Raw genomic sequence first — 27,943 nt, 5'->3', positions numbered from 1 at the left:
AAGCAGACTCCGGTTTTGTCATTTTGGAGGATACGGTTTACAGGAAAACCAAACATCTTGACCGTGGTGACCTATACCAGGTATATGTTCCACAGTCACTTCGTCCAGTCGTCTTGCATGCATACCACGATAACCCTGTGAGTGGTCATTTTGGACGATATAAGACCCAGCAAAGGATTCGTGAAGTTGCATACTGGCCGAAAATATGGACAGATGTCGCAGAATATGTAAGATCTTGTACTATTTGTCAGAAATATAAACCTGAGTCCAGGAAGCCTGCTGGCTTGCTCCAGCAGACAAAGGTAACGGAGCCATGGGAAATGCTTGGTTTGGACCTCATGGGCCCTCTGCCTCGTAGTTCCCTGGGAAACACCCAATTACTTGTTGTAGATTATTATAGTCGTTGAGTTGTTTCCTTTACGTAATGCTACTGCTTCCACAATCAGCAAATATCTGCGGAAGGACATCTTTACACGTCGGGGTGTCCCAAAACATGTCTTATCAGATCGGGGACCTCAGTTCACATCAGAGGTTTTCAAAGAGTTGTGTGATAGCTGGGGGGTTGTCCATAAACTCACAACTGCCTATCATCCACAGACTAACATGACTGAGCGTATTAACCGCTCACTAAAAAGCATGATAGCTTCGTATGTTGGAGAGAAGCATAAGAGTTGGGATTGTTTCATACCGGAGTTGCGTTTTGCCCTGAACTCCGCAGTCAATGAAGCCACCGGCTTTTCCCCAGCTGAGTTGCTGCTTAGAGGATCTTTGAAGGGACCTTTTGCCAGAGCTTTTGAGCCCTCTTCTCAGGTCCCACGTGCGCTGAAAAATGTCCAAGCTCTGGTAGAGTCCAATCTGGCACAAGCAAAAAGGAAACAGGCTCATACCTACAACAAAAACAGGCGACATGTCACATATGAAATGAAGGATAGGGTCTGGATGAAAGCCCATCCCGTCTCCAAGGCTTCCAAAAATTACACAGCTAAACTGGCCCCGCGATGGATTGGTCCGTACCGCATTGTTGAGCAGGTAGGCCCTGTGAATTACAGGATTGTGCGTGAGGACACCGGAAAGGCTCTAAGGGTGGTTAATGTGTGTGATTTGAAGGAGTGTCGCCCAACCTCTGTTGAAGTGGAGGCTCAGGAGAGAGAGGCGGTCATGCGCATTTTTCTGGACAGTGACACTAGTGATGAGGATGAATTTGTTTTTTTTGTGATATTGTATTAAAGGTAAATAACTGTCTAAAGGATGTGTGTAAAACACCTTGGAGGCGGTGTTTATTATATGGGGGAGGGAGTGTGGCAGCTGCCAATTCTATGGTGTTTGCTGTTGTTTCCCTTTTCCCTGGTGTTTTTTTGGTTGAGTTGCTGAGTGATTAGAGGGTTATTCAGTTCACCTGTTGCGCAGGGTGTGGGGACTGGCTCTAAGTTAAGTTAAGTTGAAAGTTAAGTGCCAACCAATTGGGTTACCTGCACTGGGACGATTAGGTGCTATTTGTGCAACAGCTGGCTTGCCTTACAATAGCCTAACGCCTGCAGGCTGTATTTTTGTATCCTATTCATTTGTTGATTTTCAATGAAACCCTTTATACCCATTTCTTTTTAGTGTATTTTATTTGGGAAAACTTTAAAGGAGGGTGAAGGGAAAACCACAAACCAATATTTCAGTTTCCTTAATTGTTTGTTGATATAGAGGCATTTGTTCATTAGCGAAGAGGCATTTGTTCATTATTATTATTATTAAGAAGGCATTTTATATTATTATGTGGATGGGAACTGTTTTTCAGTCTTCTGACTGAACAACTAAAGTCTGGGGAACTCAGTACTGCCACACTTTCACAAATAATAATACTTTATTCGTGAACACTAACAGCGTACTTTATAAACAACATCACATTACTTGTGTAAACAATAATCAATTGCTTTGTAAAACTGTAGGTTAACCAATTATTAAATAACAACTAATTACTTTGTAAACAATAAAAATATCTAATAATAATCTCTTACCGCATTGAATAAAATACTTTTGGTTGAACCTTTCTCACAGGAAGTTGTGAAACAGAAACAAGACAAACAACTTGTCAAGTCACAAAGATTGTGAATTTAAATCGAGTACAAAAACAATTTTCAGAAATACAGTGGGGGGAAACAATACAAGGGTTTTTGTCTTCATTTACATTTGAACCCAGTGCTTGAACAGCCTATGTAAGAACCTGGTGCAGCCACTACGCGTCCTCTGAGTCCAATATTTTGAAATACCGGAAGGATATGAGCAACAAGGACAAAACCGAGTGACACTGAATCCTCTGCTGTGCTTCCGTTGTCCCTAAGAAGAGTCAAGGGGGAAACAGGCAAATTTAAAATCCCTCAAGACACGGGACAGAGAAGTTAACATTTGACTCCACAAGAAGAAAAGAAATACAAGCCTGATACTACTGCGGGCAAAATATTTGTGTTAATAACAAAAAGATAAACAAGGAGCAAGATCATTCTCAAATCAACTTGGGGCAATCAGACAAACAAACATGGGATCCACAGTAACAAATGACGATGCGTCATCAACACCGATGGAATTGATAATAGAACAATTCCCAGATCACAAAAAGCAGATTCAACAGTGCATGAAGAGGTGGCATAAAAGAACATCAGAAAAACAACAGTGGCCAAAAGAAGGCACCTTAGAAGAAACCTGTTGTGATGAAGTAGAAACTAACATAAAATACTACAAAGCTAAAGACACGACTGATAAGCGGGAAGTTAAACAAGCCAAGGAAAGGGAAATATTAGGGTGGTTCAGACAAGAAGGGTGCAGGCACACACAGGCATATGTAATGAAGAAACAGACAAAAGAAAAGAAGGAGCTGAAAGACGAGGCTGGGAAAGGAAAGCCCGTAAAAGAACTACAGCCCACAGCCCCACCATGGCCGGCTAGGCCACCACCACCATATTCCCAGCCAAAGAGGTCGACAAACGCAGGGCAGTTCGTGGTGAAAAACATGGAAGACAAAGAACTAGAAGTAAAAGGTCACCTATGAGGAAAATTCAAGATAAAACATGTACCAACAAAGGATAAGGAAAAGAGTAAAAGCCGTAAAATTGAAAGAAAAGAAGTTGAATACAGAGTCAGACTCCAGGACAAGTGACCCACCTACATCCCAAGATGAAAGCTTGACATCCAAGGAAGAGAATACAGACACAGAGGAACGTTGTCAAATAGCCGACAAGTTACGACAAAAAGAATAACCAGCAACATAAAAAACAAAATGAACCCAAGCAAAGAATCAACTACCAAAACTAAGAAAAAGGTGAAAAACAAGTCAAGGTCACAAGGAAGGTCGGATGATGATTCAGTTGCCAGAAATCACAAGGACAAGTATCGGCAACAAGCAGAAAAAGATGACCAATCCAGTGACGAAGACAGGTGGGATTACCAATCGCTGAACAGGACTACATTACCCACATGTAATAGTCACCTGAAAGAAAGACAGAGCCTGTCGGATAATGCCCCAAGGACAGCTCGGGGTACACCGATGGAAGGCTCACCAATTAGCAATTAGCCCTCCAGGTGGATCCACATCACTTGAACATCTGCTCACGAGCATAAGAGAGGAGGAGAGAAATATAAAGCTGAATGGAAAGCACACCTGGAATCAATGAACAGCCTGTTGAAAATGAAGTTGCAAATGAATGGCATTATAATACCAGAATAACCTACAATTGAAGGAAAACGGCGCCAACTAGAGAGCGTCAAAACAGGGTTGTAAGCAATAAAAGAAATCCATCAGCAAAAAAGAAGAATGAAGCCAACTGATGTACAGCAAGAAACTGCCGGTGTGCTAAGAAGTGGGAGGTGTTTCAGGGAACAAAGTCCTGAAAGCTTATGGCAGGATAAGGAAGAGATAGAAGAAGAACAGGAAACTCGAGAGGCTACTTCCCCCATATCAGGTGACTACTCAGTGCCCTATTGTGACCATGGCGCAAGGACAAATACAGTATGTGCCATGGTCCTTCATGGACATGGTAGGACTGGCAAGCAGGCGACCAGACCTCCATGAAGGAGCAAATAAGTGGATCACAGCGCTAGAAGAAAGTACAGCAGGAATGCAATTGGCGCTAGGTGATATTAAAGCTTTGCTCATGCATATAGCTGGGAAACACATATATGAAGAAATTTTCCATGCTGCAAGACTACTACCACTGGTAGTGTCTGAAAACAGAGTAAATGATGTGGGTTTTGGCGGACATCGCACTCAAGTATAGGCAGAGGTGAGAAAACAGTATCCAGAGAAGATGGACCCCTCCAAGCTGGATGGAGAGACACTAAAAGACAACGAAAACCCATCAAAGTTTTTACATTCATTTCAGCGGAAATGGAGAGACGAAACAGGAAGTGCCTGGAACGCTAACAGCACCACAGAAAGTCTGTTCAAAGTGATGGTAAAGAAAGCTATGCCACAGGAAGTACAGAAACGACTGGACAATGTCCTGGGGCTTATGAAGATGGAGTGGTCTCTGTTTTCAGAGCACATTGTGCTCCATGTGGAAAACCACAGAAAGAAAAAACAAAAAGAAGAAGAGGGTAATAAACATTTGGTCAACAAACTGACGCAACTACAACTGAAGGAATTGACCAAGCCTAAGAAGGACAAAACTAAGGCCCAAGCCCCTTTGGTAACCTTTGACCAGGCTCAGCCAGCCACAATGATGGCACCTCAGGTTCCAACCATTCCCCAGGCAGTAGCTCACCCTCAGATCCAACAGGTTCCACAACAAGCAAGGCCAGCCAACTATGCGGCTCCATCACTACCACCAATTCATGTGCACATCAGCCCTGTCACACCAGGCGGCATTTCTCACCTCAGGGGACGACCAGGACAAAGGGGAGGACCAGTCCGTTATGGACGAAGAAGAGAGCGATACAGGCGCTCCCAATCCAACCCTCACCTGGATCAAGCTCAGGGGGGAAATGAAACCTGTGGGGGATGTGACAAAGTAGGTCACCGTCGGAGAGACTGTTCAACGAATCCATGGACAGAACTGGCAGCGAACTGGCAATAGGGAGGCCCGGAGGGGCCTGAGAGGAAGTTAATGGCACCGGTTGTCTCATCACAACCACGAGATGAACCCACTATAGCGTGACATGCATGTTTGCTCATGCATTGGAAAGACCGGCTTAGAACTCCCCTTCTACAACTCATCAGTCAAGATAGTAAGCCTCTCAGGGAAACTTCAGGTTCTACCCCTAACACAGCCGGTCGATGAAAATTGCTACATTGGACCACAAGGAGCAGCAGTGGTGGTAACATTCCTCACTGAACTACAAGACTGGTTTCTAGTTCAAAGCTCTTCCCCTTATGTCACATTGTTAATGGCAAAAGGACATGAATCCCACGAACTCGGCCCGGTGGTGCATGCAGCGTCGAAATTGCAGGAATTGAAGCCCTCTAATAATATATACATTCAGGCAATTCATTAGAATATCGATGCAAGCATGTGATGAAACAATAATAGAGAAAGTGATAGTGCATGAAAGAGCACCCACACAAATGCTAGTAACATCAGAACACAAAAAATATGCTAAATGAGGTCCGACAGGAAGTATGGTTAAAACATAAGACAGATGTGAGACTAGTTAAATCAGCACAACACCTACGAGTAAAACTTCAACCACACGCTAGGCTGCCATACCGAAAACAATATCCACTGAAGACGAATTAGACCCACTATTTGAGGGTCTGTTAAAAGCAGGAGGTATTAATAAAAACAAAGAGCCCCTGCAATATTCAAATTTTTCCAATCAAAAAGCCCTACTCTAATGATTATTGCTTAGTGCATGATCCAAGAGCCATCGACTCCAAGGTGATGTTGAAATGCCCATCGTCCCAGATCCTCACACATTACTTACTAATGTTTCACCTAATGCACTTGGTACACGGTAATAGATTTGTGATTTGTGTGCCATTACATCCAAACTCATAATATTTATTTGCTTCCACTTATTAAGGGCTACACGATAGCTCAAGTTTTATCGAAAGTTTATCAATCTTAAATAGGGTGTTGGATCAAGATTTACAACACCTAGATGTTCCAAGTACTGTAAGTAAGTACGTTGAGGATCTTTTAATCTATAGTCCAACAAAGCATCAGTGTGAGAAAGACTCAATTGCAGTGCTGACAGCGCTAGCAAAATGAGGACACAAAGTCAGTAGAGAGAAATTACAACACTGTCAAGCAGAAGTTGAATATTTGGGGAGAAAACTATGTGGAGATAAAAGCCTAATTGCCCTGTCACAAATAGAAGCCGATACAAACGCTCCCAAACTGCAAAAGGTGGGACAAATGTTCTTTTCTGGGAACGGTGGGATACAGTCGCTGTAGATTTGTGATTATGCTGTGAAAACAACACCTTTGCGAGCCCTCGTACGGGCTGCAGGACAAACACACAGCTCTGCGCAATTGCAGTAGACAGAGAAGGCTGAAGGGCCTTTCAAGCACTAAAGGGGGACATGCAGACTGCCCCAGCACTTGGGAACCCAGACTACTCCAATTCTTTTTCATGTATGTCGCAGAGCGATTAGGATATGCGAACGCAATGTTAATGCAAGATACGCCAACATATAGACAACCACTATGATATTATAGCACTAAACTAGACAACATTGAGACAGGCCTACTACCTTGTTATCAACGGTTAGCTGCCGCTACCTTTGCTTTCCGAAGATGACCTGTACAACTAGCTAATAACGGCAGACCTTACGTTTTTTGTAGATGATTCCTGTTTCAGAGATGCTACTGGGAATCAGGCATGATATGCCATTGTTCAATTGAATGAGGGCAATACCTATATAACCATGCAGGCAACTAAAGGTTCCTCAACCATGCTCTGCACAATTAGCAGAAATCAAAGCTTTGACTGCCACGTGTAAACTATAACAGTAAAAAAGTTTAAAAGTGTATACCAATTTGGCGTACGCATATGGTGTGTGTGTCATGGGCACGATAGCATTTGGAAGCAAAGGGGTTTTCATAGGGTTGATGGCACCCCAACAGTACATGGGGAGGCAGTCTCTCTCTACTGAAAGTCATGCATCTCCCAGTGGAGGTTGCAATTATTAAGTGTCCAATCCACTAAAAGAAAAGACTCTTTAATAGTTACAGGAAAATAACTTAGCAGACAAAGCTTCTAAACAAGCAACCATAGGTACTAACATGGCCCCGTCGTTATCTGGCATCTGCAGTTGCCAACATGGCAAGACGAGATTTTCAACGTCTATTTACTGACCCGGCACAAGAGACCGCCCGGGCATTACGTCTCGATAGACGCAGGGTGATTCAACGACGCTGCAGGGAGCGTGCCAGACATAGGAGAAGTGTTCAGTTGCAACAGCTCGAGGAGAAGGTTGCAAAACTGACACAGTCTTTGAGGGTCTGTCAGAATTGACATTCGCAACACCCCTCATCTGTTCTGACTCATACCTTCCGTAACAAAAAGAAGAATCCAACCCAGTGTCTGGGTGAGAAAGAAAAAGGACTCGGACACTGTGCCTTATTGTCAGGTTTCTTAACACCTGACAAGTCTTTACCAAGTCATATTTCTGTTAGAAGTGCTGTGTATATAAACATAATTTCTTCAACAATTTGCATAAAGCAGCATATTTGTCCACTCCCATGTTGATAAAAGTATTAAATACTTGACAAATCTCCCTTTAAGGTACAATTTGGGTTTAATATTTTAATTGATTGACAGCCCTAGTATCGATATTTTCTTACATCGTAATGTCAAATAAATGTAAAGTAATCTATTCACATTCCCAGGATGTGACAACATGTATGCAGATGGAATGGTAGTACCCACTTCTTCACTCTACGCTGTAGTGTGCTGGGGCAGCAGGGTGAACCCAGCCGACGCTAATAGACTCAATAAGCTCATCAGGAAAGCAGATTCTGTCCTGGGAGTTGAACTGGAGTCTTTGGTGGAGGTGTCGGAGAGGAGGATGCTGAGGACACTACTTACCATTAGGGACAACGCCTCTCATCCCCTGCACGCCACACTGGAGTCATACCAGAGCACCTTCAGCCGTAGACTGAGACCACCGAGGTGCACCACAGAACGCCACAGGAGGTCTTTCCTACCAGTGGCCATCAGACTATATAACTCCTCCCCCTTCTGCAGGAAGGACAGCTGAAAACACCGGACACTGACAACAACAATAATATCAATATCATGTGCAACACTACTTTTTCCATTCTCATGTGCAATATCACTGTTCATTGTGTGCAATATTAATGTCCAACATGTGCAATATTACTTCTTTTCTCATCACATGCAATATCACTTATTTTTCAGTTTTTTTTAGCTTACTTTACCTTTTTTTATTTTACTAAATGTATCTTACTTAATTGTTATTCTTTCAGGCACTGGTGCTAGAAATAGTACTTTTTATTTTATACACTTGTATTTTATACACTTGAACTTGTTGTAATTTTGTTGTATTTTTGAGCAATCTCTGGCACAAGAATTTCCTTCGGGATTAATAAAGTTCTATCTTATCTTATTTTATCTTATCTTATTGAATGAGATTTCAGTTTTTCAGGTTATGTCTAGGCGTTGTGATTGCTGATTGAAGTTGTGTTGCTACATGTAAAGAGGAAAAGTGGATTCAGAATGAATACGAGGTTAGAATGTAAACAGTGCCGATGATATCAGGCCCTGTTTGCTCTGCTTTCTCCACAGCACAAAACACAACTTCACACTTGCAAATGAGGTTGTCTTATCAGAGTACTGACCCAGTTTTAGACGTTCTGTTAATCTGTTCTGTGGGAGTTTTCCTTGTCCTGAGCTGACGGTCTGATGCCTAGTTTTCACATATAGTTTCAATCATTTAACCAGCTGTGATGAAAGGGCCATACTAATAAACTTGGCCATTTATTTGTCTGTTTGGGGTTCTGTGTTAACAGGAGTTGATGCTGCAGTGTGCCTGCGTATGTATACCGAATAGAGAAAAGACCCATGTGGCTGGAAAAGAGAAGGAAACACAAATATATACACCAGCAAGACAAAATGTATATTCATCAGATGGAAGGAAGAAAACAAACAATGTTTTCTTTTGTTTGTTGGAAAACAGAATAAATTACAAGAGAAAAGTAAGAAAGAACAACATGTCCTCTCTCTGCCCACAGTGTTCAGTTTCTCTCCTGCTCTGCTTGTTTAAATTCTCAGACTCCTGTCTGCCTTCAAACAGCTCCCATCACTGCTTCCGTTTCCCTCTCTGTCTCTTCCCGTTCCACCTTGAATACTAAAATCAGAGGTTGTTGTTTCCTGAAATCGAATAGAAGTCCCCCCTGTGTTTGAAACAGTATTGTATGTCAGATGATGCATTATTTTTTCCTCACTGGAGCTCAGTGAAATGTGTTTTTTTTCTGTCTCCTCTCCTTCAGTCTTACAGACAGTGAAGCTGGTTTACCCTATGACAAGGAGTCTATGGCCATTATCCACCTGAACAACACTACAGTCATGTACCTGAAGGAGGTCACCAAGTTCCTCGCCATGGTCTGCTTCGTCCGCAAGGAAAGCTTTGAGAGGAAAGGTCAGTACACCTACAGTCAGCACATTTACGTGCACGTTAGAAACTAGCAGCGGGTGTCAACAGCCATTCAACATGCACTCCTTTACCTGAGCTCAGCACTTGATGTAGAGTTGGCGTACTTCTATGGCTTGCATCTCCCATTTCAATCATCAGTACAAAACATTAAGAGCTCTGCTAGAAAATATCTGGTTCTTTGATAAAAGTCGAAGGTACAAGCTTGTGTATATAAAAACTTAACTGCGACTCCAAGGTGCATTTCAGCAAGAAACATCCAAAGATTAAAATTCTGTTAAGTGAGCAGCTAACAGCGGGCGGAAGCTAAAGATGACAGTGTTAAATGGACAAGTTTTGCTTTAACTTATCATTTTGAAGTAAATGTTGATTGCACTATGTAATCGCTGTCGAATAATGGCACCTCGCTTTCACTATGCAATTCCGACTTCCACCGGGTGTTATGTGTAGTTTCACTCTGCCTTTATCATAGCACTGAGATATGGGTTTCTAGTTCGAATTGGGATTCTTATGGTTGTTTTTTTGTTTTTGGGTTAGTAACCAGGCTGCTAGCAGTAGCCAGTCTGCTAGTGGTAGCCATGTTGTTAACGCTTGTGTAGCACCTGAGAGATATATCATTTTTTATATCTATTCCTAGTTCCATTTATCTAATATGTCATTCAGTAATATGCTGTGATATTCAGTCTTTTGTTTAAATATGTATAATTACACCCGCCAGCAGGGGACAGGGTGAAACTCTCTGTCGTAAATGACTACCAGCGAAGAAGAAGAAGTTTCTGTTGTTAGACGGAGCCCTTGTTCTGTGAAGTGTGTGTGCCCGGTGCTGCTCGACAGCCAGTTTTGTTTTGCCAGTTCTGCCGGTGAATTAATAAAAGTTGAACTCTCTCTTCTACACCAAACCGTGTGTGTGAGTGGTGTAACAATTTGGAGGTCCTACCAAGATGAGTATGGATATTATTTCACGGCGAAGGACTTTTTAACTCTGGAAGAACACGGTAACGTTGGACACGCGTGTGAGAGCAGCAGAGCAACTAAGTGAGCTAATGTTAGCTACAGAGAACAGTTGAAGTTTAGCTAGCACGACGCCGTCTCGTTTTATTGTTTTCCAAGTGTTGACGAGTCAAAAGCGCTTTAAACAAGATGTCGGAGCACCGAGAAGAGTTTCTGTCAGAAATAGAAACCAAATTGTTTGGACTGACTGTGAAAGAACTGCACAGAGTTTGTGAGTACTGCAACATTGCTGGCGAAGACTCTGAGGACATTAAAAACAAAACCCACCGTGCAATGGTGAAGCACATTGTGGAGTTTTGTGAACGTGAGTACTTTCTGGAGAGGGAAGACGAAGGCATGTCCGTGCTTTTGGAACTGAATGATGTACTGGAAGCTCTGCGAGAGGACCCGGCGGAGACCGACGTCGCGGGAGCAGCGCTACTCTTCTCTTCACCTGCGGCCGACGAGGAGGAGGAGGAGGAGGCGGCTCGCTCCGCACAGCCTGCGTCGGGACGCCGGCAGGGAGACCGCGCACCGCTCATACCGGCGCCGAAGCAGCGGGTCGCCCGGGAGACAGCGCGGGACGAGGGGACGCAAAGCAGAGGCAGAGACTCCATCAGCAACAGCTTTCTGGTTTCCAATGGATTCAGAAAGGACTTCAGGATAAACGGACATGTTGGTGAGTCAACATCAAGAGACACTTTGAGCTTTAGCAGCCTTGAACACCAGATTGAAAGTGGTCTAAGGAAGGGCTTTCCAGAAGAGGAAATTATGGAGGCTGTCATACGTGCTGTGAATCCTGGCTTGAAACTGAGGAGCTATTTAGAGGGGAAAATGGATCTCACCCTAGCCACTCTCAGACAAATATTAGGAACACACTATGCAGAAAAGGATGCAACAGTACTGTACCAACAACTGACAAAAGCTGTACAGGGACCTGGTGAAACTGCACTTGATTTTCTGGTCCGAGTACTTGACCTGCAGCAAAAGGTCCTGTTTGCATCTGAACGTTCCCAGTCTGGCCTGAAATATAACAAAGAGCTAGTTCATAGCCAATGTTCTCAGTCCATCATGACAGGCTTGTCAAATGATAACATAAGAGCAGAAATGAGGATTTATCTGCAGGATGAGAACAGTAGTGATGAGCTGCTCCTTCAAAAAATGCAGATAGCACAGTTGTATGAAAATGAGAGCCCAAAAGAATAAAGCTACAATTAAAGCCACTCATAAAGCAAGTCTGAGAACAGTAGAGAGGAGTGAGGATGAAAATGACCCTTTGACAACCACAGTCTCAGCTAAAGCTAACAAACCAATTAAAGAGAACCCCCTAATTACAAAGATGGAGGAGAGCAACACAGCAATAAGGGAGCTCACAGGTCAAGTAGCATTCCTTGTGCAAACCGTCCAGCGGGGAAGAAATACTGTTGATGATGGCCAAACCAAAGCTCCAGCTGATGCTTTTAAGAGGCCAAGGAGACAATGTGTAGCATGTCAGCAGGACAAAAAGGACTGCAATCATTGTTTTAAGTGCGGCAGTGACACACATTGGGCAAGAGGGTGCAGAGTAGGGGAAAGACAGAAGCCGTCGGGAAACTACCAGAGGTTGTGATGGAGGGACGTGCCATGACCTCGGAATTAAAGTCCCAAAATCACCCAAAGCGGAACCCTCAAACAGAGCCTGTAACCCTGTGTGCAGTGAAGGGGAAAAGAAAAAAACTACCCTCTCGTCACCCATCAGCACCTTTAAAGTCAAATGTGAAACTTAAAGGAGACCAACCCTCTCACTCACACAACCCTTGTACAAAACGCAAGCAAGTAGCACAACTGGTAGGCAAAAAGTGTCTTGTATGGTGCAGAATGAACAGTGTCAAGACTCAAGCCCTGTGGGACACAGGAACACAAGTGTCCATCATGAGTGAGACATGGAAGTCACAAAACTTACCTGATGCAAGAATCCGTCCCATCAGTGACCTGCTAAGTGATGATGAACTGCTGGAGTTAAGGGCTGCAAATGGCACAGAAATCCCCTTTCAGGGATGGGTCCCAGTTAGTTTCAGTCTGTGTGATCCTAAAGCTAAAGCAGCAAGATCTGATGAGATACTAGTTCCAGTACTAGTGAGCAGGGACATAGTGCAGAGGCCCATAATAGGATTTAATGCCATTGAGGAGATGTTGATAAACAGAGAGGACCAGGTTCAGTCTAGTGAAAGAGTAGCTTTGCTCAGAAATTCACTCAGACTAGGGTCAGTAAAGGCAGAAACATTGCTTAACCTCATTCAGGGAGCTACAAATGAGACTTACTTACCCTGTCCTCACAGGACGCACATCTGTTGTAGTTCCAAGGGGGGAAATAAAGTGTATTACCTGTCCTGTCAAAACCAATCTCAAAGTGAAAACTGAAATGCTCTTTGAACCTGAGGAGAACTTGTCATTGGATGAAGGCCTCAAAATCACCTGTCAACTGATAAATGTTTCCTGTTCCTCACGTAAAGTGAACATTTATGTGAGAAATACCACGCAACATGACATCACAATGCCAAGTAAAGCTGTGATAGGAAGCATGCAGAGAATAACAGACTGTTACCCAGTGTACTCAGAAGAACACCAGGTTAATTCTGTAGTTGTTGAAAATTCTCAGGTTCCACCATGCTCCACCACAGAATCATCTCAAGATGATCCCCAGGACAAACTGCTGGATCCACCTGTCAAGGTAGACCACTTGACCAGTGAACAACAAGCGGTGGTCAAACAAATGCTCAGGGAGGAATCAGGAGCATTTGCCAGACACAAAGATGATGTAGGTTACATTAAAAACTTAAAAATGGACATTAAGCTAACTGATGAGATCCCAGTAGCCAGAACATATAATGCCATACCTCGCCCATTGTATGAGGAGGTAAAGAACCACATCCAGGACTTGTTAAGCAAAGGCTTCATCCGCAAATCCACCTCCCCATATGCTGCTTCAGTGGTCTGCGTGAGGAAAAAAGATGGGAGCCTAAGGCTTTGTTTGGAAGGTCTCAGAGACAAAATATGTATTCCATACTTGGATGATGTCTTAGTTTACAGTAAAACATTCACACAGCATGTTGAGGATGTGAGGTCTGTCCTCAAACAACAGCAAGCTTGGGGAATTAAGCTGAGGCCAGACAAATGTGACCTATTCAAAAATGAGGTACGCTATGTTGGAAGAGTGAGTTCAGCTGAAGGCTACAAGATGGACAGTAAAGAAATCGCAGCTGTGCAAGCGCTTAAGACAAAAAACCCTACAAACATTAAAGAGTTGCGCAAACTTCTGGGTTTCCTGGGGTACTATAGAAGCTATGTGCAGGATTTCTCTCGTCATGCAAAATGCCTGTATGAACTACTCTCAACAGATGTAACCCCAAGTCCTAAGTCAAAGCCCACCTTTCGGTCAGCAGGGGCAGGACAGCTCCCCCCACATCAGAAAATAGTGTGGAGTGACACTCACCAGAAAGCCTTGAACTATCTAGTTGATGTCCTGACTAACCCACCTGTAATAGCTTATCCAAGGTTTGAAGATCCCTTCATTCTCCATGTTGATGCTTCAGAACAAGGACTGGGAGGAGTCTTGTACCAGAGGCAGGAAGGCAAACTCAGAGTTATTGGGTACGGCTCACGAACATTGACACCAGCAGAAAAAAACTACCACTTACATTCAGGGAAGCTTGAGTTTTTAGCGCTCAAGTGGGCTGTTACAGACAGGTTTAGGGATTATTTGTTTTATGCCCCCTCTGTAACAGTATACAGTGATAACAACCCTGTTACTTATGTTTTGAGCACAGCTAAACTGAATGCGACCGGACATCGCTGGGTGTGTGAGCTTGCCGACTTCAACATAACACTGAAGTACCGTCCAGGAAAAACAAATACAGATGCAAATTTCCTGTCCCGCACACCTGTGAGTATGGACTCTTATATGAGCGAGTGCACAGAGCAGTGCTCCCCTGAAGTTTTAAGTGTGATATTCAATGCAACACAAAAACAACACGAAGTGGACTGGGTTTCAGCCATTACATGCAGCCCACATGTTCAGGAGTTAGCTGCAGATAATCAGCCAGACATAAAAGTAACACAGCAAGAGTTACTACAGGCACAGTTGCAAGACCCTGTCATATCCCATGTACTCCAGTCGAAAAGGTCTGGGGAAAAACCAGACAAGAGGATCATGTATATGGAAGCAGCAAAAACTAAGCAACTGCTACATGAATGGAAAAGACTGTATGTTTCTGAAGAGGGTCTGTTGAAGCGCAAAACGGCAACCTGTAATCAAATTGTGCTTCCAGAAAAGTACAAAGAGCTTGTGTACAAGTACCTTCACTGTGAAATGGGACACTTGGGGGTAGAACGTGTCTTACACCTTGCTAGGCAGAGGTTTTATTGGCCTGGGATGCAAAAAGACATTGAGTTTTTTATCACCCAAGTTTGTAAGTGCAACATCCAGAAAAAACCTGCCGTGCATAGCAGAGCCCCTATGTGTCATGTACCTGCAACAGCACCGTTCGAAATGGTTTCTATAGACTATCTTCACCTTGAAAAAAGCAGGGGAGGGTATGAGTATATTTTAGTGATTATTGACAACTTCACTAAGTTTGCACAAGCCTACCCAACCCGTAACAAATCAGGCAAAACAGCAGCCGAAAAGATCTTCAATGATTTTTCTCTCAAATTCGGTTTTCCTGCTAAAATACATCACGATCAAGGCAAAGAATTTGAGAACCACCTATTCAGACGGCTGCAAAAATACTCTGGCATGACCAACTCAAAAACAACTCCCTATCATCCACAAGGAAACCCAGCTGAAAGATTTAATCGCACCTTGTTGTCAATGCTGCGGACCTTGGATGAGGAGAAAAAGGGGAATTGGAGTGACTATGTGAGTAAAGTCGTACATGCTTACAACTGCACAACCAGTGAAGCAACTGGATATTCTCCTTTCTACTTGCTTTTTGGCAGAAATCCCTGTTTGCCTATTGACTTGATCTTTGGAATAAATGATGAGGAAGGATGTAATTCACACCAGGAATATGCTCAAAAATGGCAGCAGCAGATGAAAGAAGCATATGACATTGCATCAAAAACCATCCAAAAGACTACAGCAAGAGGAAAAGCGTATTATGACCAAAAGAGACAAAGTTCAGTGCTTTCTCCAGGAGACAGGGTCCTTGTGAGAAATATGTCAGAGCGTGGCGGACCAGGAAAACTGCGCTCATATTGGGAGGATCAAATACACATTGTGGTCTCTCAAAAGGGGAAAGACAGCCCAGTCTATGAGGTAAAATCTGAACGTGGCACAGGGAGAGGCAGAATCCTCCATCGCAACATGTTAATGCCATGTAATGCTTTGCCACTTCAGGAACCAGCTCAAAGCACTGTGGGAGGACAAAATTCTCATACTCGACAAAGAAAGCGACACAAAGAGAATACACCAAATGAGACATCAGAGGACTCAGAGAGTTCAGATGAGGAGGAATATTACTGGGCTCATAGACTGAGGCACCATCACCATCAGCCTGCAGAGCAAAATGTTGCACCTCCCATTACTCCTGAAACAGTACCTCAGCCTGAACTTGACGCTGAAGCGGAGGAGTTCAGAATGGATGCTCCAGCGCAAATGCTTGTGGACAATGACTTTACCGGAGATGTCACAGCTGGACATGACACTCAAGAGGTCGCAGAAACTGTTCAGTCTGAAGACCTGCCCAGCGAACAGGAGTCAGAGCCTTCTGACACACAGCCACGCAGGTCACAGAGGGAAAGACGACCGAAAGAGACATTGACCTATGAATCATTAGGTCAGCCTACTCGTCGTGTGGTGGGGCTTCACACTAACCCGCTGTATGTAAATGCACTGGTACCAGTATATGGACAATACAGTGTGCCCTGGCTACCTCCACAGATGTTTGGAACACAACTGGTTTATCCTGCTCTTGTTCCCGCAGGATATTACTGAAAGACTGCTAATGGGTTCATTATGGACTGTTGCAGATTATTCTGGAAGAACAGATACAGTAACATGGACTGTTTGTGAACTGAGTAGTTACTGTCCAGTATGGATGTCATGGGACAATGAGGACTGAGATAAATAAAGTATACAGAAGAAAAGAGTCTGAAAGTAATGTGAAGTTATCTACTGTGATTTAATTGTTGTTTAAACTTACCTGGTTTAAACAAAAAGAGAAAAAAAGATGCATTTAGTAAATTGCTTATATTTTCAAAACGTTACTCATATGGGATATGCAACTGAAAAGAAGTTTAGTCACAAACTATATAGTTTGGATTAAGATATGGCATATTTAAGTAATGCATATGGAATGTTTTTGGTACATGTGTGTATGATGTGAAGTGTATAGCGAAGTGACAGAAATGTTTTTGTTTCAAAGTATCAATTTAGTACTGTATATTGTTACAACTGCTCAGAGTTAAGACTATTCTTAAGTTTAAACACTGTGGTGTTATTTAAGAGCAGAGTGTGATGAGATCACATGGTATACAATAGTAATGTACACTTAAGGTAAAATCTGTTCAAATGCACTGAAGAACATTTACGTCTTGCTAACTTTCAGTGAAAGCCATTGCCATTATATGACATGTTAAATGTAAAGTGTTGTCTTAATGACGTAGTTGTATTGGTATTACATCCTATAGTCAGAGTTGCACTGAAATTGAATGCTAATGTTGAGGACAACATTCATTTGGCAGGGGAGGATTGTAGCACCTGAGAGATATATAATTTTTTATATCTATTCCTAGTTACATTTATCTAATATGTCATTCAGTAATATGCTGTGATATTCAGTCTTTTGTTTAAATATGTATAATTACACCCACCAGCAGGGGGCAGGGTGAAACTCTCTGTCGTAAATGACTACCAGCGAAGAAGAAGAAGTTTCTGTTGTTAGACGGAGCCCTTGTTCTGTGAAGTGTGTGTGCCCGGTGCTGCTCGACAGCTAGTTTTGTTTTGCCAGTTCTGCCGGTGAATTAATAAAAGTTGAACTCTCTCTTCTACACCAAACCGTGTGTGTGAGTGGTGTAACACTTGCAGCCAGAAAACGAACCAGTACCTACAAGGAAGCCAGGACCAGTCAGAAAGAAACATCTTTATTTTGCTTCTGGAATAGGGTGACCATATTTTCAAACCCCCAAACCGGGACACTTAAGTGTACCGCACGTTGATGCACTTGCGTTCACACGCACATGGGCATGCGCTAATATGCACGCACCGTAGGCGTTTTCATCAGGATGGTTAACTTGGCGCACCTGTGGCACACTTGGGCACGGAGTGGAATCAGAGAGAAGGCATTTTCGTAGGGGGGTGGGGGGCATTAAAGGCTGTGACAATCATTTATCACATTCACTACTTTCACCCCTTTTAATCACAGGACTATCCCCGTGATGACAGATTGGGAGTCCTGTAGAGAGTTTCTCTAAGAGGAAACGTATTGTTGTCTGGGCCTACGTACATTATTTTTCAACTTGTTTTGTCTCAGGATATTATAACTATAATTGTGGAGCTCAGACGAAATTTTGGTCAGGATGGAGAAACCGGGTCAAAGACGGAACGGCCGGTCCTGAGGGAGTTATAAGCTGAGCGAAATGCCTGTTGATACGCAGAAGGAACTGTGTAGAATAATTAATCAAAATGACACGTTTGATGTGCACATAAGCACGGAGGGTTCTGTGGTTCAAAACTACACTAAATGTAAGCAGCGGACATCTGTTGTGTCCGTGCGTAATGTTGGCTTGACAGCGCGCAACATCACTCTCTATAGAGACTGCAGCTGTGCGCTGTGCTGGCTCTCTATACTTATCTCATGCACACAAATTAATTAGTGGAACATGATCAACATCTAAGTAAGTATGATATTATTATTTTAATTGTGGTGAAAACTGGGACAATTTGTCAGTGACTGATGAAAACCGGGACATTTGAGTGTTTTACAGATATGTGTCGGGACTGGGAACACGTCAGCTTGAAACAGGGACAGTCCCGGACAAACAGGGACAGTCCCGGACAAACAGGAACGTCTGGTCACTGTATTCTGTAACAAGAGAAGCAAACATCTAAGTTAGCGTCAGCGTTATCTAGCGTTAGTAATATGGCTAACACCAGCAATGCAAGCTGACTGCCACCGGGTGTTATGTCTAGTTTTACTCTGCCTTTATTCAACCACATATTTTAGCATAAAGGCTGAAAAGCATCCACAATATTGATCCTGCATCCTCTCGCCTCTTTTATTTGTTTTATATACAAATGAGGGCCAAACTCAACACTCGAAGCGACATGTTCTGAAGTTTGCTGATGATTCGGTGATCGTGTCTCTCCTCAGTAATGACGACCCTGATCATGGCCCGGTAGTGTCAGAATTCACTGACTGGTGTAGGACGTCCTTTTTAAATATAAATGTGTCCAAAACAAAGGAGACGATAGTAGATTTCCGGAAGAATCCTACGGTCTTCTGTCCTGTAAGGCTTAATGATCGAGCTGTTGAGGTGGTTCAGCAGTACAAATACTTTGGCACGGTACTGGATGACAGGCTAACCTTTGAGACTCAGGTGGACGCTGTATGTAAAAAAGCTCATCAGCGGATGTATTTTTACCATAAACTTTGTAGTTTTAAGGTGGACAACACTTTTATGAAAATGTTTTATTCTTGTTTTATCGAGTCTGTGTTGACGTTCTCCTTTATCAGCTGGTATGGGTTGCTTACCCTCAAAAACAGGAATAGGTTGCAGGGTATAGTCAAAGTGTGCAGCAAAATTGCAGGCACCACCCTGAATGACTTGTCTCCTCTGTTCCAAAGTAGGACCTTGAAGAAGGCTCAGTCGGTCCTAGCTGGTCCTAGCTGATCCTAGCCATCCCCTGTCCATTGAGTTCAGGTTGCTCCCGTCAGGCCGCAGAGAGTCTGCCTAAATGGACTCAGACTGCCATTGGTTTCCTAAACAATGCCCTGTAATGTTGTATATTGTAAGCTTTTGTATTTATACAGATACAGAGAGCTTTATTTATCCCCGAAGGGCAATTCAGTTTCTGCAGTCCACCGAGACATATACACACATTCATACTGCACAATCATCATTGACAGAGGGAACACAGTAGGTGGCATATGGGGAGGTGCAGATCAATAAAAGTACGAGATTAAAAATATTCGCAATAAAAACAATGAATACAAGAATAAAAACAAGACGAGATAAAAGAATAAAGGAATGAATAAATAAATAAATAAATAAATAGAATAGAATAAAGTGCCAAGAGTATTTGCACATAGCAAATTGCATTCCAAGAATGTACCTAATGCAAACACAGACAACCGTTATGTGGTTAGTGCAAAATAACTGTACATTCAAAGTAAATAAAACATTTTTGTTGTCGTTCATTCGTGATAGTTACTCTGCGTTCAGCAGTTTAATGGCGGAAGGAATGAATGACTTGGAGTAGCGGTTTGTCTTTGTGTGAGGCGGCAGATAGCGCCGTCCTGAAGGCAGTAGTGTGAACTCACTGGACAGGATTTGGTCGTGATTAATAATGTTTCTGGCCTTCTGGAGAACACGTTTCTCCCAGAGAGAGTTTAAGTTGCTCTGCTGGGCTCCGATGATTTTGGAGCAGACTTTCACAATGTTATTTAGGCAATTCCTGTCCTTCATAGACAAACCGTTAAACCAGCAAATAAATGAAAAGGTTAAAAGGCTCTCAATATATGACAAGTAGACAGTACACAGGATAGATCTACTCACACCAAAGGAGTTGATTTTCCGCAGCAAATGAATTCTCTGTTGGCTTCGTTTAACAATGGACTCAGTGTTTACATCGTACTTGAGATGAGAGTCAAACACTGTGCCCAGGTACTTATAAGAGTCCACGATGTCAACATCCTCGCCATGAATTGTACTCTGAGTGGGATTAATCTTGTTTTTGAGTGGGATTAATTTATTGCCTTTAATAGGCTATTTATTGTGTTTATTGTTGTTGTTTGATGACTGTGTGGTACTGCTGACTGTACAACAAATTGCCCCTAGGGAATAATAACGTTTTTTCCTGACCTTGACCTTGACCTTTATCATAGCACTGAGCTATGGGTTTCAAGTTCAAATTGGGATTCTTACGTTTTTTTGTTTTTTTTTGGGTTAGTAGCCAGGCTACTAGCGGTAACCAGGCTGCTAGCGGTAGCCATGTTGCTAACGCTTGAGGCCAGAAAACTAGTAGCTACAAGGAGGACAGGACCAGTCAGAAAGAAACATCTATAGGCTATTTTGTATCTGGAACAAAAGAAGCAAACGTCTAAGTTAGCGTTAGCTAGCGTTAGCAATATGGCTAACACTAGCAAACGCAAGCTGACTGCCACCGGGTGTTATGTGCAGTTTCACTCTGCCTTTATCATAGCACTGAGATATGGGTTTCTAGTTCAAATTGGGATTCTTAGAATTGATTTTTGTTTTGGGTTAGTAGCCAGGCTGCTAGCGGTAGCCAGGCAGCTACAGTAGCAGTAGCCAGGCTGCTAGCGGTAGCCAGGCAGCTACAGTAGCAGTAGCCAGGCAGCTACAGTAGCAGTAGCCAGGCTGCTAGCGGTAGCCAGGCAGCTACAGTAGCAGTAGCCAGGCTGCTAGCGGTAGCCAGGCTGCTAGCGGTAGCCAGGCAGCTACAGTAGCTGTAGCCAGGCTGCTAACGCTTGCAGCCGATCTGAACTTAAATCAATTCACTTTTAAATTGCGGGTGAATTGATCAACTGTGGTGCTGTGTTTTGTTCTCAACTGTAACAACTAAGCCGTTTTGAACTGTAAATTGTCTGTGATTCTACAAATAAATGTGTCACCGTATCTTAACTGGCCTAAGTCGACAGACAAACTGAATAACATCGATATATATTATATAGACTATTTTGTCTATAGAAAACAGACGAAGGAGGCACAATTCAGTGGGTTTGTGTGTATTTTCTGCTGCTGTTACACAGAGTGCTTTCTAATGATGGAGCAGGAAGGTGAGCTGCCGGGAGCTGCCCTGGAGCAGCAGGGGGCTCACTGCCCCACTGAAGGGTCCTCATCCACTGGCTGCTGATGGAACCAGTGCTTGTCCACTCCCCACCTTTTCATACAGGCTTCAGGGATCCAAATCTGTAATTCTCTGGTCCCAGGTTGACTCTAACCTCTACAGCAGTGGTTCACACAGTCACTGACAATATCTGCATGGAGCTATCTTTTAGAACAGAATATCAGATTCAGTGATTTGTTTGTAGCTGCTGAATGTCCACAGTGCATAGGGACCAACATTAGGACCACCTTTCAACAGATAAACACCTATCAAACATGTCTGTGGTCTTGTGTCTCACTGTCACCCAAATGAGTTTGAGCTGCTCACTAGGTGTGAAAGTGTGCTCCGGCTGGTGGGCGGTGCTTGGTATTTCCTCAACTGATCTCACATGGCTGCCGTGTCACAAACTTTCTCATTTTACAGCTAAATAGTACACTAGAAGATGATTCTGAGCACATCTGAGGAGAGAAATAGGCATTACAGTAACCGAATATTGATTCATATTTGATCAGCGCTGCCTAGTTTGACCGTTTGATCGGAGTTGGCGAGTGATTGACAGCTGCTCAGAGACGGCAAGGCTCAACTACGTTATACGGGTGTATAAAAAGAGTGTCTATGAAAATAACAATTCATCTGTCTTATAATTCTGGATAATCCAACCTTTGCAGCTCTTACTTTTTTTTATTATTGCTATGTATATATATATTTTTTTCGTCTTTCCCTCTCTAGCCTGTAATGGACTTGACTGTCTTCTCTCTGTCCCTCACAGGACTGATTGACTACAATTTCCACTGCTTCAAGAAAGCCATCCAGGAGGTTTTTGATGTTCGAGTGAAGGTTCAACAGAATCGTAAACTTCTCAGTCAGAGGAGGTGGAGCAAACTGACTATGACCAATGGAGTGCTCAGCAACCCCCACTGATGACATCACAACAGACAGCCAAATGTACCCGAGCTGCACCCTGACCAATCCAGGAGACTCAACCCGACTCCACACCGTCTCATTGGACAGACATTAGACCCGGGGGACTGGCGGCCATCGTGAATTTGACTTCTCACGGTCCCCAGAGGTCAAATCAGACTTCCGTCCACATCTGAAAATAAACATTATGGTATGCACTATCTCTGTTGTCTATAATATGAGAGTTTGATATTTAATTATTTATTATTATTTAATATAATTGATAATTTGTTAATTGTTAATTTAACTTAAGTTAATAGTTATTTTACTGTTAACAAAACATTAAATGATAATTAATAATGTTAATTAATTATTAGTAATGCTATAATTTATGTTATTTTAACAGTTTATTGTGGCATGTTATACAATTTATATACAAAATTATAGTATTTGTTAATGATCACTAAATTATTTTAAACCTTTAAGAAACTGTTTGTGAAACATCTATAAATATTACATAAAGATATTTGTAACGATTTATTAATTGTTAATATCTGGTATGTAAACCATCTATAAACATTATTTGGATATAGTTATTATAAAGTTGTAACTGATGATTATAACACCTTGTTAAATGCTTGATAAATACTTTGTAAAGCATCTATAATTATTAATAATTTAGATAGTTAATAGTTTGTGGTTAATAAGGTTTCCTGTCCAGCTATCTATGTAATATTTATAGATGTTTTACAAACAATTTCTTAAAAATTTACAAATCATTTGGTAATCACTAACAAATACTTAATATATAAAATGTTATCTGTGCAACAATAAACGGATAATAAATAGTTTACTAATGTAATCAGTCTGTAATTGTTATCGTTTATCAACTATGATACAATAGATAATTTATAAAATAATTCATTATTAAATAAAAATATGTAATATTACATAAACTAATGAGAAAATAAAAAATTATAGCATTACTAATAATTTGTAAACATTTATCATTTAAGTTTTGAACATTAAAATAACTACTAACCAAAGTTTAATTAACTATCAATGTACCATTTATATATGATGGTTATTATAATGTGTTATTACACGGCTGTGTTGAATACTCGATTCTGATTGGTCAATCACAGCGTTCTCCGGTCTGTTATTGTTTAAAGCAGATTGTTGCTATGGTTGCAGCTCTGATGTCGTTTTTGTGTCAAATTATTGATTTCTTAAGTAAGTAGCTGTGCAACAATGTACAGCTAGCGGGTCATTGTCGTGAAATAAACCCCTTCAGGGCGATGAGAGACCCCTCCGCTTCGCACGGCACGGCATCGCCCTGTCTGGGTTTCTTTCACAACAATGACCGGCTCGCTGTACATTATCCCTTACTTACCGTGATCACAACGTAAAGTTTCACTTTCACTTTAGAAACTTAGTAATTTTAACCCAAACCAGGATGTTTCCCTAAACCTAAACAAGTGTTTTTGGTTGAATTCACAACGTTAACCCCGTGTTTACTGCGACCGTAGGGGTCCTGTGACGCCGAGGGGTCCTGACTGTCAGTATGTGACGATCTGGGATGAGAATGTGTTGGTCTACCAGGCAGCACATAAAAATGACCACGTTTTCAGTGATGTATATCCGAAATGTTCTGGTTTGTAAAAAATCTGTAAAAAACAACGCAGAACGTAGAAACCTAAACCTTCCAGGTTCCTTCAGGTTCAGGTTCAGGGTCGTTGAGTTCCTGTAGGGGAAAAGTCTGAGTCATGTGCTTATTCACGCGTGTTTTCATTGCTGTTTATCACATCATTTATTTACATTTTATATTTACAGTTCACATAAAATGTATGAGGAAATGTGATTTTTCCATTATATTAACATTTTATTTAATAAAAAAAACAGCTCTTTCATGTAATATAACACCGCTGCTCAGGGTTCCAGTTCTATGTCGAACCCATTTCAAAGAAATCTCTCTCATATCCTCTCTCTTTTAAGCCCTTATGTAAATTTGACAGTAACTGTTTGTATTTGATGTACAGTAGCTAATAAAGGCTTTAGCGGTGGTTATCACTCTAATTGTAATGCAGCCACAGTCAGTTTGGTCTGTTTCACACAGATGTAGCCTGTTGGAGGCCTCTGCATGTGCTCATAGAACTACTTTTACAATGTGTAACCAGGATACGTGATACAATGACAGGTGCAGTGACAATATTATTTGTACGTCTGTATCACTCAATACAAGATCGGATCAGTCATGATGTAGCCATAACTGTACAAAAGAATGTAAACAAAATCTGCAAGAGTTTTCTGACCTTGGGGTCCTTAAGAACAGGATCACAGGCCAGAAAAAACTTCAATTATCCTGATAAAAAGTGTCAGAATATGTGTAGCGTATGTGCTTTAGAGTTTCAGTAAGTTTGTATCGTTAAAAAGTATGTTGAATGATTACTCGTGTCATCTGCAAAGACGTTTGCACTGTAAAACTACAGTGTGCTGATGTGTTTTTTATTGGTCAGAAGGACTTTATAAAGGTTACACGTTGTTTTCTGAACAAGAAATATAATCCTACAATGCAAGCCCCATGTAGGGGGGGTAGCCCCTATGTTTTGGGCAAACCTTTATTTGTTTGTTGCGACCTCTCATTATTTGAGACTCGCCTTGTATTTGACTAGTTTATAAATACAAGTTGAATAAAAGGAAGAATTTTGACCCTCAGCTTGTAAGCCAACATGGTCCTTAAAGTACTCAGAAACAAATCTACAAGTCCTCATATGCATGCATTAATTTCTCTAGCTCCTGTACTGTAGCTGCTGTGATACCAGCTGGTGTTGAGGAGGAGTTCTGAACATGTTCAACCGCTGTCAGTGTGCAGCCAATGCAACTATTGTTGTCAACAGTGTGCAGAGAGATGGAACAATAAGGATTCAGCCATGACACGCTGTGTTAAAGATGTGTTTACTCGTCTCTATTGTTAACTCTGCTGTCAGTACTTTTTTGTTCACTTGTTGCACCAGCTGGTGGTTCAGGTTGGCGTTAGTGGAAGGGGTCATTTTGTGTTCTGAATTGAAATGAAGTGGAAACCACACCCACCAGACACAAACCAGCACTCTGGGGTAGAAATGCCCCAAAAAACATCTACAGGCAGTAAACAGCACGACAACATGCCACAATGAAAAGCGACATTCAGGAATACAGGCTCAATTCACTGCATGACAAACACTGTCCTCTCACACAAACCAACATGATACCTAAGGTCCTTCTCATTTCATAATTTTTCGCCTCCTTGTCTCCTCGCTCCTCGATCCTCCTGCTGTGACCCGGAAATCGATCTCAGTCCTCCATCTTGAAGGACGTCCCAATTCATAAAATGCGCATCGAGGAGCGAGGATGGAGGAGCGAGGAGGCTTGCTGGAGGAGCTATAAGCGAGGATGCACCAGTGCATCCTCCAGTGTTTCCTCCACGGAAGTTTATCACCGACCGACACGCCCCCTTACTGGATATCAGTTATTGATTGGACGCTGCGTCGATCAGACTGATCTGATACATCAACATCACTAGAGTTTCATACCAGAGTGAAGACAGATCAGAGATTAACAGTTTTATATTTTAGTTGTCTTCTTATTCACCATCTAGTTATAATCTGTGTTAACTTTAGGTGTGAACAGCAGACGGACCATGTTGATGGTGAAGTGTTCCAGCAGCAGAAGGACCTGCAGGATCTCTGCTTCACACACCGTCACTGAAGGAATCTGACACTGAGAGGGGTTTATAAAAGCGACAACGAACAGACTTAAAATAACTTTCTTCATTTATTAGAAATAGTTGTCTTTTGATGATCTGTTATTTCACTCATTCACTTTTATTAAGTATCCAGTGAGAGAAGGAGGGTCTGTCTTTTATACCTTTTACATCATTTATCCTCATTTCCATTCAGTCACATGTGAAGCTGATAATTCCTGAGCGTCGGGTTTGATATGAGTTATATCATTTCACTTTTCCCTCAAACATTCAGCCTAATAAATAACTTCTACTGTCAGAATATAAATTAATACAGATGCTAATAATGAATAAATAATATAAAGATATTGATCCATTAGAGATGGTTCCTGGTCCTCTAAGCAGGACACAGTCCGCAGTATAAATACAGACTACAGCTGTTATTCATGTGTAGGTGTTTGTTAAACAGAGAGAAACACTGCTGCTCTGATAACTCTGTTTCTTTATTAGTATTAGATCAGTTCAGACGTAAACAGCTGTTAGAGCTGACTGACAGCTGATCCAGCTGTGATCAGCTGCTGCTGTCATCAGAAACGGACGTTGCTTCACGTGGCGCTTCAGAGGAAACGACGTCTCATGTCTCTAAAAACATATTTCCTTGTTTCCTCTCTCCTCGAGTCTTTTCCTCGCCTCCTCCGTTCGCATCTCCCGTGGGCGGGATTAAGACGCGAGGAGAGGAGTCGAGGAGAGGAGTCAAGCCGTATAAAAGCACAAATGGGAAAGACCACTAGAGTCTGACACATGTTAAATTCAAATGGATTTAGTGTGTGGCTGTCACATAACTCTCACTCACTCATCTTCAACCTCTTATCCGGGGTCGGGTCGCGGGGGCAATATAGCTCCAGCAGGAGACCCCAAACTTCCCTTTCCCGGGCTACATTAACCAGTTCTGACTGGGGGATCCCGAGGCGTTCCCAGGCCAGTGTGGAGATATAATCTCTCCACCTAGTCCTGGGTCTTCCCCATGGCCTCCTCCCAGCTGGTCGTGCCTGGAACCCCTCCCTAGGGAGGCACACAGGGGGGGGTGACATCCTTACCAGATGTCCGAACCACCTCAACTGACTCCTTTCAACGCAAAAGAGCAGCGGCTCTACTCTGAGTCCCTCACAGATGACTGAGCTTCTCACCCTATCTCTAAGGGAGACGCCAGCCACCCTCCTGAGGAAACCCATTTCGGCCACTTGTACCCGCGATCTAGTTCTTTGGGTCATGACCCAGCCCTCATGACCATAGGTGAGAGTAGGAACGAAGATTGACCGGTAGATCGAGAGCTTTGCCTTCCGGCTCAGATCTCTTTTCGTCACAACGGTGCGGTAAAACGAATGCAATACTGCCCCCCCGCTGCTCCTATTCTCCGGCCAATCTCACGTTCCATAGTCCCCTCACTCGCGAACAAGACCCCAAGGTACTTGAACTCCTTCACTTGGGGTAAGGACTCATTCCCTACCCGGAGTAGGCAATCCATCGGTTTCCTGCTGAGAACCATGGCCTCAGATTTAGAGGTACTGATCCTCATCCCACATGTGTTGGATTTATTATGTACAAGAATGCTTACAATAACCTGACTGTTGGATTTGTTATGAATAGAGTGATTGTGAGGAAAAGGGAGGTGGCAGGTGCTGTTTTCTTT

General features: G+C 42.5%; 1 protein-coding gene across 4 annotated transcripts in view; it reads left to right on the top strand.

Moving 5' to 3' along the window:
* rragd (ras-related GTP binding D) overlaps positions 1-24,598 on the top strand; it is a 57,655-nt gene extending 33,057 nt beyond the window's left edge. The window contains exons 6-7 of one of the 4 annotated variants that reach the window (XM_074659971.1): positions 9,438-9,586; positions 22,405-24,598. In XM_074659971.1, coding sequence (XP_074516072.1) covers positions 9,438-9,586; positions 22,405-22,556 — 301 coding nt within the window. In that variant the 3' untranslated portion in view covers positions 22,557-24,598. Of the gene's footprint in view, positions 1-9,437; positions 9,587-10,316; positions 10,738-17,443; positions 17,744-22,404 lie in introns of those variants that run through there. The other 3 variants (XM_074659974.1, XM_074659972.1, XM_074659973.1) reach the window with 3 other exon arrangements.
* Positions 24,599-27,943: the final 3,345 nt, after the last annotated feature.

The sequence above is a fragment of the Sebastes fasciatus genome, chromosome 15 (genome assembly GCF_043250625.1).
Source record: "Sebastes fasciatus isolate fSebFas1 chromosome 15, fSebFas1.pri, whole genome shotgun sequence".
NCBI classification, from domain to species: Eukaryota; Metazoa; Chordata; class Actinopteri; order Perciformes; family Sebastidae; genus Sebastes; species Sebastes fasciatus.
The sequence above is the reverse complement of the archived record's forward strand: the minus strand, read 5'-3'. Positions and strand labels throughout refer to the sequence as shown.